The 17,774-nt window shown below is 51.4% G+C and overlaps 2 protein-coding genes and 1 long non-coding RNA gene across 18 annotated transcripts in view; 2 read left to right on the forward strand and 1 right to left on the reverse strand.

Moving 5' to 3' along the window:
* Positions 1 to 9,210, forward strand: part of DLG3 (discs large MAGUK scaffold protein 3) — a 55,782-nt gene extending 46,572 nt beyond the window's left edge. For 13 of the 16 annotated variants that reach the window (XM_052672750.1, XM_052672749.1, XM_052672746.1 and 10 more), the window contains 8 exons: positions 217 to 316; positions 3,568 to 3,609; positions 3,990 to 4,040; positions 4,734 to 4,835; positions 4,916 to 5,088; positions 5,578 to 5,687; positions 6,428 to 6,519; positions 8,116 to 9,210. In XM_052672750.1, coding sequence (XP_052528710.1) covers positions 217 to 316; positions 3,568 to 3,609; positions 3,990 to 4,040; positions 4,734 to 4,835; positions 4,916 to 5,088; positions 5,578 to 5,687; positions 6,428 to 6,519; positions 8,116 to 8,222 — 777 coding nt within the window. In that variant the 3' untranslated portion in view covers positions 8,223 to 9,210. Of the gene's footprint in view, positions 1 to 216; positions 317 to 2,723; positions 2,770 to 3,567; positions 3,610 to 3,989; positions 4,041 to 4,733; positions 4,836 to 4,915; positions 5,089 to 5,577; positions 5,688 to 6,427; positions 6,520 to 8,115 lie in introns of all 16 variants that reach the window. The other 3 variants (XM_052672747.1, XM_052672752.1, XM_052672754.1) reach the window with 1 other exon arrangement.
* A 1,693-nt stretch (positions 9,211 to 10,903) lies between these two features.
* On the forward strand, positions 10,904 to 11,894 carry LOC128075763 (uncharacterized). The gene is made up of 2 exons (XR_008204101.1): positions 10,904 to 11,038; positions 11,755 to 11,894. It is a non-coding gene; the product is annotated as an uncharacterized LOC128075763 (long non-coding RNA).
* Positions 11,895 to 12,153: 259 nt separating this feature from the next.
* TEX11 (testis expressed 11) overlaps positions 12,154 to 17,774 on the reverse strand; it is a 28,037-nt gene continuing 22,416 nt past the window's right edge. Inside the window, exons 26-29 of the mRNA XM_052672761.1 lie at positions 16,890 to 16,998; positions 15,835 to 15,955; positions 15,343 to 15,507; positions 12,154 to 14,317 (exon numbers count right to left, since the gene is read on the reverse strand). Of these exons, the coding sequence (XP_052528721.1) occupies positions 14,246 to 14,317; positions 15,343 to 15,507; positions 15,835 to 15,955; positions 16,890 to 16,998 (467 nt within the window). The 3' untranslated portion in view covers positions 12,154 to 14,245. The remainder of the gene's footprint in view (positions 14,318 to 15,342; positions 15,508 to 15,834; positions 15,956 to 16,889; positions 16,999 to 17,774) is intronic.

Raw genomic sequence — 17,774 nt, forward strand, 5'->3', positions numbered from 1 at the left:
AGGCTCACCAGCTTCCCACCATCCCTAAAACACATTTTTTCTCCGCACTTAATTTTTTTTTTCCCTGCATTACAGTTTTCATGTAATCTCCATGATTTCATTTCAGGGTAACCGCCCTGACACGGCTCCTCATTGTCTCTTCATTTTAATTTTCCTCGCATGCGTTAAACGCCATTGTTTTTTCTGTCCTCCCTTCCATCTCCATCTTCTTCACAGTCGATCAAAACGAAACGTAAAAAGAGTTTCCGCCTCTCTCGAAAGTTCCCATTTTACAAGAGCAAAGAGAACCTGGCCCAGGAGAGCAGCGGACAGGAACGTAAGTAGCAGCTGGCCAGAGAGGGCAACGTGCAACCCCCTGAGCCCCACCTCCTGCCTCGGGGAGGGGAGATTTGCCACGTTCCCATAGCCAGCGAGCCCAGTACCTGCCTGCATTGGCCAAACTGTGCTGCTCCTGCCAGGCAGGCTGAGGCCATGCAGGCTGAGGCCATGCACGTGCCCTGCTGTACCACCAGGCTGCCCTCCCAGCCACCGTCAGGCATGGATGTGGCCCAGGTCTTGGTCAGGTTCTGTGCCCATCAACCCTGCTGGCAGCTAAGGAGCAGCCTGAGCCTGAAAACAAAGCAGCAGCTCCCACACACCACTTGGGGTGGATGCCAACCGAGTGAGGGACCTCCTGCTGCATTTCATGTCCCTGTGCACCCGCTGAAGTACCAGGCATGAGTGCCCTGTGCAGGCAGGCTCACCCAGCTGCTGCAAGCCCAACTGCCTCTGGCCATGTCTCTGCACAGGCTGGCTCTCTCTTTCTCTCTCTCATGTTTGATGTCTTCATCCTTTCATAACTTTACACTTGCCTAAACTTCTGCTCTGCCTCCTCCTGCTCTCTCCCATATGCTATGGGCTCTGCTCTCTCCCTGTGCCTGCCAAGGGCTGCTCCCCTTCCAGAGCAAGGGGTGGCTGAGCAGTGCAGGAGCTTGTCCCTTGTCCTGGGCTGAGGGGGAACATCCTGGCTGTGCTCACTGTCTCCCATAGAAGTGACTCTCTGCTACCTATTCCTGACAGTCTCCAAGCCCTTCCTGTAGGTGAAACCCCATGGCCATGAGGGATGTGTGCACTTGCTGGCAGAAGCACTGCCCACACTCAGCAGCTGAGGCACGTCTTGGCTGCAGATTTTGGGGAATACCCAGCTCTCACCCAGGGCTCCCAGTGAGGGCAGGCTGTGCCGCAGCTTCACTCTCCCTGGCAGGCAAGGCTGTGCACAGACACATCTCGTGTGTAGAAGAGGATGGGAGAAGGGGGTGGGGGTGTAACCTCGAGGCACCTCCAGGCTTGAGAGCTATGCTGAGTGTTCAGCTCGTTGCTCCAAGCCCAGACATCAGGAATGCTGGAGCCTGCAGAAGGCAACCAGGGAAAACTGAGAGGCAGCTGCACAGCTCCTCTGGAGCAAACTCCAGCGCAAGGATGAAACAGCCTGCCCTTGCTGGGTTAGGTGAGCAGTTGTGCCCAGCCTTTCCTGTTTCCAGGAGCTAAATTGCATCCGCTCCTTCAGTGAGTGTTCACAGAGAACGCTGCAGGCCTTGTGTTTTTGGGAAGAGGAGAGTAAGTGGGCAAGGCAGAGCAGTGTCCGTGCCCAGGTGCCAGCACATTGTGTGCTCCCTTTCAGTGCCCTCCTGGGCTTGGCAGAGAGCAGCTGGAACCAGGTGCTGTGGGGCAGTGCCCACTTCCTTCAGCCAGGCTGCGTGAAGGTCTCAGTGACAGCCAGCATGATGGCTGTGATGATGTGTGAAGTCTGTGTGCTCAGATTTCTGCAGGGCATGTGGCTGAGCTCACAGCATTCGCTGCCTGGCATGCTGGAGAGACACTGATGGAACAGACTTCAGCCATAGGAAGCTTTTCCTGTCCTGGTTCCCCTTGTTTTGTTGTGGAGCGTGGGCACCTTGCTCTGCATGCAGGACGTGGTCATGGCTGGTGGCTGTGGGAAGCAGTGAGGATGTGACCTGTGCTGGAGGTGCTGTAGAAGGAGAGAACGGGAGGGCATAGGGGTGCTGATGGAGCACAGCTCGGTGCCTGCAGCTGAAGGTCACCGAGGCACTGTTCTTGGCCAGCCCTGCAGTGCAGGACATATGGCATGGGCACGGGGCAGGCTGTACTCTTTGCCAGCAGCATCAGAGCAGCCTGCAGGCAGCTCCTTTGCCAGGCTCTGTTGTGCTGCCCATCCTGTTGCACTGCTTGCAGCAGGGGGAACCTTTCTCTGTCTTTGCAGACTGTGCAAGTGTTGGGGTGTGGGCAGCTCATGCACACAGGTGGGGAGAAGCATCCCCCGGCCATGCTGATAGAGGTGTGGCAGTGCTCTTTTCCCCTCCAGAGGGGCCTAGGGGAGAGCAGAGCTTCATGCTGCAAAAGACCGAGTGAGGCTGTATGGAGAAATGCCTTGGGGCTGTGGTGAAGCTTCAGGGGACCCACGATGGCCTCAAGGTGCAGCCAGAGGGGTGTGAGGGTCTGCTGGGGGGGTCAGCAGCGCGTGGTGAGATGTTGGTGCTCCGCTGCCAGTGTCACCACAGAGAAATGTTTCTTAACGTCACTTGCAGTTACAGCTCTGGGCCGTTCTGCACTCCTGTCACTAATGCTCATCTGGCTCTGTCTTCTTCTCCCCCTCCTCTCTGACCGCCCCTCTCCTGCGCTCTTTTCTCTCCCCCTCTCCCCCTTCTCGCTGTCTGTGAAATCAGGACTTCCCTGGGTTAAGTGACGATTATTATGGAGCAAAGAACCTGAGTAAGTGGAATTGCAACGCGCATCGTTCGCTTTCCATTGCCAGCACACGCGGGGGTGCCTGATGGCTGTGCTTCTCTGGGTGCAGGGCACGAGGAACCCCGTGGGTTTGGTTGCCTCTCCCAGCAGAGGGCTCTGGAGGTGCTGCATTGGGGAGGGGATGGGCAGTTTGCTTGGGGGATTTGGCTGTGCCCTAAGCACACGCAGGGGCCTGCCCAAGGCACCCTCAGGAGCAGGTGGAGGCATGGTGCCATCTTCCTTTGATGGTACATGATTGCCCACGTGCCCAGAGCTGCTTGGCTGCTCTCCCCAAACCCTGCGGAGCTGCGCCGAGTGGGGCGGGCAGCAGGGCAGCAGCCAGCCTCTGTGGGGAGGTCACAGCACTGGGATCAGCCGAAGCAAAGCGAAGCCCCGAACTCTGTCCCATCCTGTCACTGTCTCGTCTCTGTGAGTCCCGGCCCCTCTCTGCAGGTAGCTCCCCCCCCCCCCTGCCCTCCGTGTGCATGCTGCACCCTGCCAGCCCTGCCTGCAGCCCCGCTCCCAGCACCTCCCCCATCTCTCAGCATAGCCGAGCAGAAGAGCTTCCCCCGCACATCCCCTATTTCCCCTGAGAGGGACAAAGGGCGAGAGCTGTTTATCCTGCCCCAGCACCCCGCTCCCAGCCCTCCCCGTGGGTGCCAGGGTGCATTTCTGGTGTTGTGCCACCTGGCTGCCCTGCTCTCAGCCACCAGCACTGGGTGCCAGCTCGTGTGCCCTTGGTGAGCGCTGGCTCTGAAGATGGTCTCTCTGGTTGCTTTGCAGAGGGCGTGACATCAAACACCAGTGACAGCGAGAGCAGTTCCAGTAAGTGTGCGTCTCTCCTGCTGTCTCACCTCTGTGTGTGTGTGTGTGTGTGCACTCCCATCTCGTTCTGTCCCGGTGGTTTCTGTTCGGAGGCTGTTCCTTCCTGCTGCTGGCACCGAGATGCTGGACCAGCTGCCATCTCGGGTTATGGGGTGCAAGATAACTCGGGTCTGGCTGCAGCCAGTGCTCCCGTTACATCCCCAGTGCTCCTCTAAATGCCTGCAATGCGCCCACAGCTGTGCCCACTCACATCCAAGCGTGCAGTGGAGGAGAAGAGGCTGATATTGGATGGGTGTGAGAGCCTGTCCTCAGTGCAAGGGGTGGCTGGGGCTGGGAGGCTGCTGCCAACATTCACCTGCCTCTCCTTGGCTCTGTTTCAGAAGGACAAGAGGACACTATCCTGTCATACGAGCCAGTGACACGGCAAGAAAGTAAGTCCTTGTGCTGGGTTGTGGGCATCAAACCCCTTCCCCTATTTACAGCTGTGCTGTGCATGGCTGGCTGGGGTGATCTCCAGCTCAGCAGAGCTGGGTTTGACCCCTGCTGAGGATGGGGTCAGGTGGGGGTTTGGAAAAGGTTCTGCACCATAGGGCAGTGGGATTGGAACAGGCTGCCCAGGGCAGTGTCACAGCCCTGAGAGCTGGAGGTCAGGGGGTGTCAGATAACGCTTTCAGACACAGAGTTTGGGTTTGAGGCGTTGAAGCAGGAGCTGAACTGGTGAGCTCTGTGGATCCCTCCCAACATGGGATATCCAAGGATTCTGTTCTGAGCAGTCTGTCCTCAGCAGTCAGACCCCCTCAGCAGTCTGTCCTTGCCAGCGTCTGTATCAGTCTCATAGGGCCCACAGCCTTGCATGTCTACGTATCCTGGTTGTCAGCTCTGTGCCTCGAGCAGCAGAGCAGCTTTGCTCATCTTTGACTTGTGAGATTGTGGCACCTTCCCTGGAGCAGCTCCTGCACCTGGGCCAGCTGCACGCTGCCAGAGGGGATGGAGATACTGTGATCCACCTGCCCGTGTGCATCACCTGGGTTGGATGTGGATGATGTTGAACATCATCTGGGAGATGAACTTCCACGGAGCTTCCCGGAGCGTGGGCTGATCTGAGCTGTGACTTTTGTTTGCAGTTCACTACGCCAGGCCAGTGATCATCCTGGGGCCCACGAAGGACCGAATTAACGACGACCTCATCTCTGAATTTCCACACAAGTTTGGTTCCTGCGTGCCACGTGAGTCCCCGCAGAGGGCAGAGCCCTGTGGGTTCGGGTGGGTCGCACCAGGTCCGCTCCTGACGCCTTCTCTCCTCCAGACACCACCAGGCCTCGGCGTGACAATGAGGTGGATGGACAGGATTACCACTTCGTCGTCTCCCGAGAACAGATGGAGAAGGATATTCAGGACAACAAGTTCATAGAGGCCGGGCAGTTCAACGACAATCTCTATGGGACCAGCATTCAGTCGGTGCGGGCGGTCGCAGAGAGGGTGAGTGTCGTTGGCCTTCCCAGGGATGCATTTGCAGTGTCCTTCCTCTCCCCATGCTCCTAACGAAGGGCAGCGACCGTATCCCTGTGCAGCCCACGTGGCTGCTTTGCTCCACCTCAGTGCTTTGTCTCCTTCAGCCCAACTCCACCCAAACACCAGCACTGGGGCTCCAGCTCTGTGTTCAGGAGTTCATGGGGCAAAGGACGCCAGCTGCTCTTGGTGGACCAGTAGTGTTTCCTGCATAAGGGTGCACTGATGGCTTGGGAATAGCTTTGTAAGTGTCCAGGGAAAAATTGAGTCCCCTCACCTTGCTGTGGTCCTGCCATAAGCAGACAGGAATGTAAGGGCTGTGGGAGTTGCCTGGTGTCTCAGGAGCAGAGTTTCACCTCAGTGGCTCCTCTCTTTTGTAAGCATGTCCCTGTGAGCAAGCTGTTCTCTGCCCAGAGCAGACTGTGTGGGTAGGTCTGATCCCAATCGTCTCCTTTCCAGGGAAAACACTGCATCCTGGATGTATCTGGCAATGCTATCAAGAGGTTGCAACAAGCACAACTTTACCCCATTGCCATTTTCATCAAACCCAAATCCATCGAAGCGCTCATGTAAGTGCAGCAACGCGTTTTGGGCTGGGTGGTGCTGGGAAGTTGGGCCTTTGTACTTCTGCTGCCTCTGTGCTTCAGAAAGCAGCAGATGTTGCTGGTGATGCTGAACGTTCCCTGTACACCAAAGCTGGGCCCATTCCCGTGTCTCTGGTCTCACAGTTGGACTAATGCTGTGGGTACATCCCATCTCCGTGGATTGTTCTGATTTAAAAACCCTTTATTTGCACCAAAGAGGATTTTCTGTGGCAGCAGAGTAATGCTCCCAAACGTGTCTGATGGACCCTGCTCTGCTGGCCCCAAGGCAGCCAGGAGAGCTGCTGAGAGCCCGCAGTGCTGGAATGGCTGGAGATGTTTCCTGCAGCCCAACCCGCTGCTCATTGCCCTGGGGAGAACCCGAGTGTGCACATCTTCCAAGCATCAACAGTATTATCTGTGGGGAAGTTCTGTACTTAGAGCTGGACTTTAAGGTCAGAAGGGACACTGCTGGCACCAAGGGGACTGGAAAAACCCTTCCTCAGGCCAGCAGCCTTAGAACTGCTCATTTTGACGTTGTATGAAAATGAAGGAGCCCAGGCAAGGAGAGTGGTGACAGGATGTGGAAAGGCAGGGGATTTCCCCAGTGGTCCTGCAAACTCAGAGGGCTGCATGGACTTTTCCATGTTCTGGCAACAGAGGGATGGTGGCATGGGCTGTTTTTGGCTTTTGTTCATTGCTGAGTTTCTATTTCTTGTGCCCTGCAGGGAGATGAACCGGAGGCAGACATACGAACAGGCCAACAAGGTCTTTGACAAAGCCATGAAACTCGAGCAAGAATTCGGAGAGTATTTTACAGGTGAGCATCCCGAGTGCATTTGTGTGGGATGGTTTGCCTCTTTCCACTTGGCAGCTGTGAGCTCCACCAGCACTGCAGGGTCATGAGAAAATGTCCAGCTCCATCAAAACGAAACGGCGCTCTGCCAGCACGGCCGCACAAAGGGCCCGTTCAGAGATCACTGGATAAGAGTAAGCCGGGTCTAGAGGAGGGCAGAAGTTGTCAGGCAGGATTTTCCAAGGTTGTGAAAGCCTAACGCTGGTTTCAGTAATAGTAATGAAAATGAAAAACACAAGAGGTAGGGGAAGCACAGTGTAGATCAGTGGATAACTGAGAATGAGAGGAGGGTCGTGTTTAAAGAGGAAAGGTCAGAACGAGGGACCCAAATGATGGAGGCTGCCCCGAGTTATTATGAAACATCTTCCATAAAGCACTGGAAGTTTGGCTGGCTTCCTGAATCTGTGTTGAAGAGCAGTCGAGGGATGGACTCACGACAGAGGCATCCTTGTGCGTTAAGGAACTAACGTTTGCAGTGTGATTAATGCTGGAAAATCATGGGCAGGCAAAGAGGCAGAGCAACTCATCTTCCATCTTTGCCCCCTTTGTGGTAATTGCGTCCTCCAAAGCCGAGGAATGGTAATCCTGCTAAATGCTGCATTGCTCACCTAACAGCTACTGTAAAAAATCCCAGGCAGAACATTTTCCAAATACGGATCGCAGCTGAGAAAATGCAGCAGTACAAACAGTGTGAGAGCCTTCCCCAGAACTCTGCCTTGGGCAGCGCTTCCAGAGCTGCAGGCTGCTCCTCCAGGAAGAGCAAACACAAAGGAAATGTGCACTGCAGTCCTGCCAAACCCTCAGCACGCCATCGTCAGCCTCACGTGGCCACTGAGGCTTGAGGCTGACCTGGGGAAGGAATGCTCTTGGCTGAAACCCAGCCCGGTTGAAAGGAGTCTGTAATGGGCAGCGAGGTGAATGCTGTAGGAAATGCTGTGCCAGGACCTTACAGTGAGGCACTGGAGCATGGTGCTGGCTTGGCTACAGGCTGAGGGACCAGAGAGCTGTGGTCCATTTCTTGATGTAGGAGAGACGCAGAAGCCTTTTGTGTTGCGTCCACGCTCAGCAGCAAGGTGCTGGGAAAGCACTGCTGCAGGAGCAGCAGCCAGGAGTCGCCTTTTTCCAGCACGGCAGCGCTGTCATGAAGCACAGAAGCAACAATCAGGAGCTCAGCAGGGGAACGGATCTGGGTGGGCGAATCCAGCACGCGAGGGTCCGGCGCTTGGCTCCAAGTGGTGGGGAGGGGGGAGGCAGTGAGCACGGAGCAGAGCTGCAAGTTCACACCCTGCCCTGGGCCCACTGCCCGGAGCTCAGCGGTGCTGGGACGCGGCTCACAAAGCTGATTAGCAGCGTTGTGCAGAGCCTGGCTGGCACTTCACACCGCCAGCAGCTCCGCTAATCCCCTGGGACGCCCTGCATTAACCCTCTGTGTCACTGCGTGCCCCTTCAGCTCCTCCGACCAGGCTCTGCATTCCCTGTTATCGGCCCCTTTGCTGCAGCGAAGGTCTTTCCATTGCGGGTGGCTTTGCTCAAGGTGTTTTATTTTCTCTCCTCTTTCAGCCATCGTACAAGGAGACTCTCTGGAAGAGATTTACAGCAAAATCAAACAGATCATCGAGGACCAATCCGGGCACTACATCTGGGTCCCGTCCCCAGAGAAGCTCTGAAGCTGTCCCCTACCTGCGGGGACCATCTCTGACGTCCCACCCCACCTGTGCCCTCTGCCCTAAGGGGGGGGGATGTGCAAACGATTCCTGCCCCCTTTTTTTAGATCGTCGCAAAATTGAGTTTTCTAGTCCTGTTTCTTTTGTTGGGATGAACTGATCTCATTCATCACGTGACTGTTCCCACCATCCCTGCATGGACCTTCCCACTGCTCCATTAGAGACAGATGAGAACCCATTCAAGAGTCGTTTTTTATTATTATTATTATTATTATTATTATTATTATTAACTAAACCAAGAATCCAGAAGGGAGGAGGCGGCTGAGGACTGACATAAGAAACAAGTGGAACAATGGACTCTGAGAACACAGCAGTGTCAGAGCTCCAGGGCATTTCTTCCAGGTGTGACTGCCTAGCAGCTCTGAGCAGTGCGACAGAACGGCAGCAAGAAGGCATTTTATTTATCTGTATATGTAATTTATATATAATATAGAGAAAGATATTATATATATATTATATATATATATCCGTGTGGACTAGGAAACCTGAGGGACCTCTTCAAAGGTACTGTGTGAGTGCAAGGATCTTTCAGTTTCTTTGTCCCACCCGCTGAGCAGAAACGATCCTGGCGGCACCACGAGCATCTCCTGCTGCCCTGCCAGCAGCCCCCAGGTTGGGGAGCAGCACAGAGCCCCCCAGAAGGGCCCGGAGCTCTGGGCTGACCCAGGAGCCACAGACTGAACAGGAGGCTGCGGAGGGAGAGAATGGATGATGCTACATATTAAATTGCACATTGTTTTACACGCCACCGTATGTGTTTGCATGAAAGGTTTCCTTTTAGTTCTATTTTTTTAAGCTGATGTTAAACCAAAACCATATTGTGTTGCTGTGTTGGCTTTTTTTTTTTTTTTTCATTATTCCATTTATTTTTTATTTTTTTTCTCTTGTTAATAATGAACTGAACGGGTATAAAATCCAGTTTTTTAACTTATTTTTTAAGCTGGCTTGTACTGTAAATAGAATCCAGATCCGAGGTGTTTAGTTAGGAAATACTCTACCAGCCTCATGAAACGATGTACTCGCTGTCCTGTGTTGCTGTGGAAAACCTTGGGATGGCAGGCTGGCCCTGGACCCGTGCTGAAAGGTGAATGATCCCTTCTGCTGTTGGCTGCTGCCACAAAGAGCCCCAGCTGTGCTCCGGGTGGTCGCTCCCAGGCTTTCAGATTAGCAGGAATGGGGCAGCAGCTGAAAGCCTCCCTCTTTCCTCCTTCCTTCCCTGGTGTCACACGTGCTGCTCCGCTCCCTGCCTGCGTGGTGGTGGCCTTGGGTGGGAGCTCCATCCTCCAGCACTGGGAGCAGGGGGGAAGTGAGCGCCCACCTCCTGGTTCTGGCCTCTCTCTGATGTTGGGCTCTGTGCCGTCTCTCAGATTTACCTTTGGGAACTGCTTCGGGTGCCTCCTGCTTGTGGTTTTGGGGGGATGGAGTCGTTCCCTGCAGCATCCTGTGGTTTCCCAGTTGAGGCAGCTGTTAGTGCTGGGAGCTGGCCCTGTGCAGAGGAGCGTCCCTTCTGGAGGAAGCTTTGGCACCGGAGCGGGGCTCCATTATGGGAAGGGGGCTGCGTGAAGCTGTGGGGCAGCTCAGACTTCAGGCTGCATTTTCAGGTGCTGACAGCCAAAGTGGGAAAGCCTCCTCCTTACAGACTGCAAACAAACAGTGCTCTCAGACAGAGGCAGGCAGCAGCAGGTAAGTCTGGGCCATCTTCCCTCCCCTTTCTGTGTGGGGCTAAGAGTGCAGCAGTGCCAGTGCCCTTCCCTGGGGGTCACGGCTGTGGGTGCACAGCGTGCTGCTGCACAGGTGCTCTGCTGAGACACAGCACTCATCCTGCACCGTGCAGAGCCAGAAAGGGGCCAGAAAGCAGTGCTGCAAGCAGACACTGCTGTGAATGCAGCAGAGGGGAGGAAGGATTCTGCAGCCAACAGGGCCTGCCCTAAAAGAGTGAACTGCTGTGGGTCCCTGAAGCAGCACAGGGGGTGACACACAGGTCCTTGCAATGCTCGGCACACAGTTCTTGTCTCAGCTGTTTTTCTAATAGCCTGTCCTCAAGCCCCATGGAGAAAAAGCTGATGTACTCCATGGCACAGCTGACAGAAACAAATCGATCACGCCGCTCGTTGGTTACTGGTGTTTCTTCCAAGGAGACGTATATTTTTAATAAACAGAGAGTTGCACAGAGCTCTGCCTTTGAGCCCTTCTTGGGGAGTCCTTCCTCGTGTGCCAGTTCTGCTGCCTGTGCTCACCTGAGCAATCGGTGCCAGCAAGCAGAAGTGCTGAAATGCGGTCACTGAGAGCAGCCTGGAAGAGAAAAGAAGAAAGGAAGCAGCCTTGCTCAGGTGCAGCCCTGATGAGGTCACAGGAAAGCTCTGCTGTTGCTGCTTGATGTGGGTTGGATGACACCATCAGTGGCTTCAGGGCCACAGGTTGAGTTGTATGGGGCTGGTTGTACAAATAGGGTTTATGTGCTGCTGTGTAATGGCTTCTGTGGTGGATGTGAAGGCAGCAGTGTGCTATATATACACATGTGGGTCTGTATATATATATATATATACACACAGTCCCACTAACACCAAGCATCCTTTTTCAGCCTAACGTGTTATTTATACAGCAGATGACAAAAAGTTGTGAAGACGACCAGTTTCTGCTGCTGGTATTTTTAAATACGGGGAGCAGGAGTGTTTGCTGGCAGACAAGTGTGATTAATGGGTGTGCTGTTAGCATTCCTGGCTGAATCTGCTGTGTCACCGAGCTCAGCTGGCTCAAAGGTGAGAAGGCTTTTGTTTTCCACAATCTTGAAGGCTGTTTCTGCTCTATCTCTGCAGCTGTGCTTCATTAACCCTGCACTCCTCCCTAAGCACAGGAGTGCATAAGTGTGATGCGATGGGAGATAATTTAATAATAGCTTTCTCCAAAGGGTTTTTTTTTCCTTCCCCATTGATGCCTGATGTGCAGGCAGCTGAATGGCTGCATGCCTTACAGCCACGTCTTCACCTCCCAGTGCTTGGCAGCATCAAGGATTGCTGCTCTCTGCCTTCCCAGCAGCACTGGGGCACCTGCTGCAAAGGAGGTGGAGTTGTCACGTTGCAGCAGTCTCAGTGCATGAAGCACCCTGAGGTTCTCCTGTTTGTATCCCCTCCCTCCCAAATGAAGGCACGGTGTTTGACTTGGATTGTTTAACACTAATTAGAACCGTGGAGCTGTTTGGGTCGCTGAGTGCAGCAGCTGCTAATGGTGGAGGCATGCAGGGGGTGATGATGATGGAGTGAGGCGCAGCATGGGGTTGGGACCACACTGGGCTGACCGTGGTATTTCCTCCCTATTCTTAGTTCCAGGGCTACTACTCGACAAAAGCTTCTGCCCAATCCTCTAATGAGCTTCAGTCCTCTTCCAATTAACTTGATTTCTGTTTACTGTAATCACTTCAACTCTCCTGGGCTTGACCTGAGCACTGGTGGCCAACCCAGCCTCTCTGCCTCTCCAGAACATTGCAGCCTTTGCACTGACAAACGCTCAGCCCCGATGGTGGGAGGAATCCCAGCACAGCCCCTGTGGGCCGTTTCAAGACTGCACTTCCCATGCTAGTCCAGGCTGCTGCTGCTCCCCAAACAGTTAAGATGTCAGCTTAGTAAGAAAAAAAAGGGCACAAGTACTGGCTTGAGGCAGAGGGATTTGTGAAGTGCTGCCCTGGAGGATGCATCTGTGTGTTCTCAGAGGCTGCACTTACACAGCACACCCTGTAGTTCCCACAGCGACGTGCAAAGCAGAAGCCACCGCTGCAATGCCACCTTCTGGAGCCATCTGCTCACACCTCAGGACGAGCACCAGGATCCTCCAAGCAGAAACCAAGCTGCAGCACAAAGCTGATCAATAAAAGAAGACGTGAGGAGCAAACAGCACTGAGTTGATTTTTCCTTCTATCCCTAATGGGACCACAATGCAACACTCAGCCTAATAAGACGCCCACTGCACAGACCAGCCTGCATCTACACCAGCAAACAGCCTGCAAAGAAGGGTGTTTGCACACAAACTACCTGTTGGGAATAGGTAAAATAAACTGGGAATCCAGCTCATTAAGGTCTGATTCAACCTGGAGAGGAACTCTTGCTCTATTTAAAAGCTGTGGTAAATATGAAGCCTGGAATAAAATGCACAATGCAAAAGATGAGCAGCAAAGAGTTAAGAAGTACTGTTACCAGCAAGTCCATTCTGCTGAAGGCTGTAGCATGAGAGAAAGCAATCTGAGCTGTTAAGAAAATAAAAATGATCACACAGTTCTGGCTGTGGGCAAAAACACATTAAATGCTTGCTATCTTCCAGTGGCTGTATGCAATTACCTACCACACTCACTGGGCACACAACGACCTCACCTGTCTGTGCAAGTCAGAGCTGAGGGCATCATTAGAGGCAGTGCAGAGATGCACCAGCAGCAAGGAGCACCTGAACTGTAGGGCAGCCATGGTGGCCAGGTTCAGGGAATGCAGTGTATGCCTCCAACACTGGGACTGCAGCAGAACTCAGTGCCACTGCTGAGGTCTGGCTTTTGAGGGGTTCAGAGGTCTTTCTCTGACAAACAGCACGTTGTGCATTAAAGAGCTGAAAACAGCTGCTTGCAGAGATCTCAATCTCAAGCAGCAAAACACTTCTAGCTCTCTGGTAAGCAAACATGAGGACCCTAAATGCCAGTAGGTGCAGCGCCCCTCACATCTTCAATTTCCTCTTACAGAAACAGCAGAAGAATCCCCATAGCACAGATCACACAACTGTATGCGTGGCTCATCACACAAAAGACAGAATCTTCCATATGTACTTGGTTGTGCATTATGGCTTCTTACTCCCCAAACTGAAAAGCAATCAGTGTGCACGTGCTAGCTATGACAGCTACCCACCTCACCTTCTCAAGAGGCACTGATACCCTGAACCTGTGGTTTTTGTTCAAGCACCCCATCAGCTTTTTGGGTGGCTTTGTGTTGGTTTTTTTTTGTTTAAGCTCCTATAATAAACACCTTTAGCCGCTGCACCCCACAGAACTCAGCACTCCAAAGCCTTCATTGCAGTGCACTGCCCCTTTCTCCCATCCCAGGCAGTGTTACTTTCTTCCAAAGGATTGAGCACATCAGAAGCTACACAGACTCTGACCTTGTGCTCATATGCACTCAGTGCAGCCACGATTTATGCCCTGGAGGGGGACACCAAGATATGTCATGGAGTGCAGTACTGAAAATAACACTCAGACCATTTATTTTCCGACTTCTGAAGCTGCTGATTAAACAGCAGAGGTTGCACAGAACTATGATCTAAGATCTCTTAACCTCACTCCATCATCCCTTATCCAGGCTGAGGTTCACATGGGATGTATCACTTCAGGTGATCCAGCTGCAGTTGGATGCATCCATCTACCAGCCTGTGTCTTTATGTGGATCTGGGGGCACTTCATGCTGAGCTCTGCCTGTTGCAGCCAGCAGTCCATAAAAAAAAGCAGTACATAGCAAAAGCTGTGGCTTTCTTCTGCGAGCTGGGTAGCACCTGCTCTTTTCTGTTCTGAACTGCCATCATGGCAAACAGCTCTGAATTCTTGTTCCTACTGAGATGGATTGAAAACGAAACCATCTGATAAATATTTATGCAGCACGGCAGCTGTGGCATCCCAAGGAGATGCCTGGTACTGGAATACTTCCATGGCTCACAGTGCCACTTACTACTAACATCAGGTACTTCAATTAACCCGTGACACAACAGCAGAACCATCTCAAGAGAAACTTACGTATTTATTTCTGCTACACAGCTCCACAGAATGAAAATCTCCTAGAGGGAAACAATAACACGAATTCAATCAACACATAACTTAATAGCCAACAAGAGGGAGATTCTGGTTTCCTTCCCACTGCTCCTGTGCCCTCGCAGAGCCAACAGCCTCCTTCCTGCAGCAGGATGCTTCCAACTGCTGTCCTCCTTTCCTGCAGTTGTGCTTATCATTATTCTTCATTTGGAAGACACTCTTTTACTCTGTCCAATTTGTCCAGAACCTCACTATAAAGGCCGACCATCTGGAGAATACAACATGATGGTTGATTCAGTCAACAAGGATGTATAAAGGAGAATCATTCAGTAGGTAATACAAAGCAGTGGCAGGGAACAGGAGTAGGGAAGTGGGTGGGAGACTAAAGCCAGCTTCTAAATCTAGAATCTTGGATTGATGCAAGGATTTTGGCACAGATTGAAACACGGGGCTTTAGCTTAAATCAGTGGCACCTCACAAAGGTGGATTTACTTACACTGACATAAAGCACAGCTTATAGCTGAGTCTTCTATCAATTAATGAACCTGTTCTTATTGCATTAACTGATGTGCTTAAAACAACACAAAGGTTGCAACCAGCTCCTGATTGTCTCATAGACGAGAGAATAAACCATGACTGCATGCAGCCAGGCTGTACTGAGCTGCAGTCAAGACAGGAGCACCAGCCAGAACGCTGCAGACAGCAGCTTACTTGTGACTAATGAAGAAGCAGCATTGCTGCTTTCTGCAGAGGCACTGGCTGTGGAATTTCACCCTCACAGACTAAAGAACAAGCTTGCAAAAATTCATGCAACAGGTGATTTAAGTAAAGTGGTACAGCATCCTTCCCTTAGTGAAATGAGGCCGTGGTCACAAATCGCCTCACATCTAGCTGTGCAGTCCTGTCAGTAAAGACTCTGCATCACTCCTTCCACTCTGCATCAAATCTATTCTGGCCTCACTTGGAGAAAAATCGACTTTGGTTCCCCCAAAATAGGCAAGGCCAGGTCGGATGGAGCCCTGGGCAGCCTGGTTCAGTGTTAGATATGGAGGTTGGTGGCCCTGCATGCAGGAGGGGGGGTTGGAGCTTCACGATCCTCGAGGTCCAACCAAAGCCATTCCATGATCCTATGCAGGTGCCACGCTGCTCCTGACAGCCTTTAAACCACAGGCAGTGGTTTCTTCACTCAGATCCACACCTTCACAATTCCACTTCTTCCCCTCCACAGCTGACTTCTACCACGTTCAGCCCAGACATCCACTCCCATTCCCATTTCCATCTGCTCACACTTACATGTCCCTCATAGCTTTTCTTCAGAGATCCTAAATGATTGAGGAAACGCATTCCTAATCCACACCACTGCTCTGCTTCCTGATATTTACCAACAGTAAACTGAAATATCCCTGTGTTCCAGGCTCTTGTCATCAACCAGAGGATCTCCATCTCCGGATAACTATCCTGGAGTAGCAAACAGAACGGGAGAATGGTGGTGCTTTATTTTTCCCCTACACAAAGGACAATTCTTTCAGAGTTATCACATGCTTCACTGAAACTTGGCCTGAAATATCTCTAAAGAAGCCTTACAAAAATCAAGAAAGCCATTTCTAAAAAAGCCATTTCTACTGAGGTAACTTCAGTGCATCTTTTACTGAAGAATCTAAGTTGCTTCATATATAACACTGTATAATGTTTTACCTACTAATTATTCTCAACTTGATGAATAAATAAATGTTTTAAATGTGCTCTGCATCACTTCCCAATCTCTTGTTTTCCTGTTCAACTTACTGAGCTGCTGACTACATTCAGAGCATCTTCAAAGTAGCCCCACACCTCCTGCAGCACACAGGCATCCAAGTCTGTCACTCCGGTTGGCAAAGAAAGATTAATCAAACTATGCAAGCAGTTGCTGGGAATCAAAACAGAATGAAAGAGGAAATATGAAATACCTCAAGCACAGAGCAAACAGCATTTTAGCACCTGCAGCACAAAACGACTCGTGCCTCTGATTGCCATCCTGTGCATCCACCTCTGTGCTTAGTGCACCTGTATCTGTACAGACACCTTCCTGGCATCAGAGCTCACTCATACAAGCTGTGCAAAAAGAGACCCGAGAGCAGCTGTTCTGTATTGTAACTGCTGGGCTTGTAGCATTTTCATGGGATGCCATGCATGACAGCAAGGAAAAAAGAGAAGACCCTCAGCTCTTGTTTGTGAAATGAGAAAAGTGCTCAGCATCCTCACAAAATCAGTAACAAACACACAGCTTCTGAAAACAGTGTGAAAAGGGAAAAAGAGTAGCAATGGCTGCCTCTGCCCACTGGTTGCAGCACAGAACTTAGGAAGAAGGAAAAAAAATCCTTTATGAGATAGAGCTGAGAGAGAAGGACACGCCTGGCTGTTTGTCAGATCCCACAAGCTGCAACTGCTGGTTACCCAGCAGAATAAATTGTGCATGTGCTACAGCATCTTATTGCTAGCTTACACCTCATGGCTTTCTTCTCAGCCTTTGTCTTAATTTTCTAGTTCACTACTTCACTGCTGCAGAGAAGCATTTGGAACAAACACTTCTGTAACAAGAAGCAGCCAGGAACGCTTTCTAGATCATTGTCCTTCCTCAATAGATTCACTTATTGCAAACACGACCTTCAGAAAACACAGCCAGCAAACAGGTTGCAGTCATCACACCTGTTAGACAGACACACTGCAGTGGCAGATTGGTTGGCCAGCAATTCAGAGCAAGTTTAAACATGAGCTAAAACCCACTTTTTCCAGCTGGAGGCTTTGTTCCCTGCCACATTTCAAACCATGGGCTCACGACAAAGGGATGTGATAACACTCACCTGAATTTCACAGCATCAGTGGTAGTTTGCTTTCTGTAAAGGCTCAGGGCACTCTTCAGAGCCTTCTTACACAGCACAGGATACCGAGCTGGAGGTTCCATTGCTAATGCTATAAAATTAATGTTAAAAATTAAAGAAATGGAGAAGAAGGAAATGATTGGAGCCAGACTTCATGGTCAGCATTTGTTCATTGCATGGGCAGGTCACAAGCTAGTGCTTCTCTGCCATCTTCTTAGCTGTAGACTCATCAGTGAGGACTACGAGCAGAAGCACAGCAGATTGTCCACTGCTGCTGCTTACAGTCAGTGCAGTAACCCCAAAGTAGCAATGGGCTCTACAGAAACAAGGATCCTCTTGATTGTCTCCTAGGGCTTGAAAATCTAGATAGAAAAATCAGGCAGCAGTGGGATTTGAGTACAGCTTTTCCCCCCGCATCTCCTTAAGACAACACAGAAAAGCAGGTGCTTACACAACTGTGCAGAATCCCTTCCAGTTTTGCCATGGTGGATCTACATTTTACACATTTTTTTTGTTCTTATGCTGTATTCTCACTGGAACTTTGTGATGAAGATGAGGTGTAGCTATAGAAGGATTATTTACAAGTTAACTACACTAAGCTGAAGAAGCAAAAGCACCCTAAAATGTCTGTGTTGGAACATGGAGCACCTAGGGCTGCTCTCTGGCCTTTGCCAGTTTTGGAGCCTGTAAAAGTTTATCTGAACAACTTTTTCCAGACTCAAGACTTATACAAATGTCTCAGGTTCTAGAAATTAGAGGACATCACAAATTACTGGTTCATCATCCACGTAACACAACGACATTTCAAAGCTCAGATCTCCTAATACTGCTGAGATCCTAAGCATCTTTGTTTCAGGATACAATATT

The sequence above is a fragment of the Tympanuchus pallidicinctus genome, unplaced genomic scaffold (assembly GCF_026119805.1).
Source record: "Tympanuchus pallidicinctus isolate F22 unplaced genomic scaffold, pur_lepc_1.0 scaffold13, whole genome shotgun sequence".
In the NCBI taxonomy this organism is placed as follows: Eukaryota; Metazoa; Chordata; class Aves; order Galliformes; family Phasianidae; genus Tympanuchus; species Tympanuchus pallidicinctus.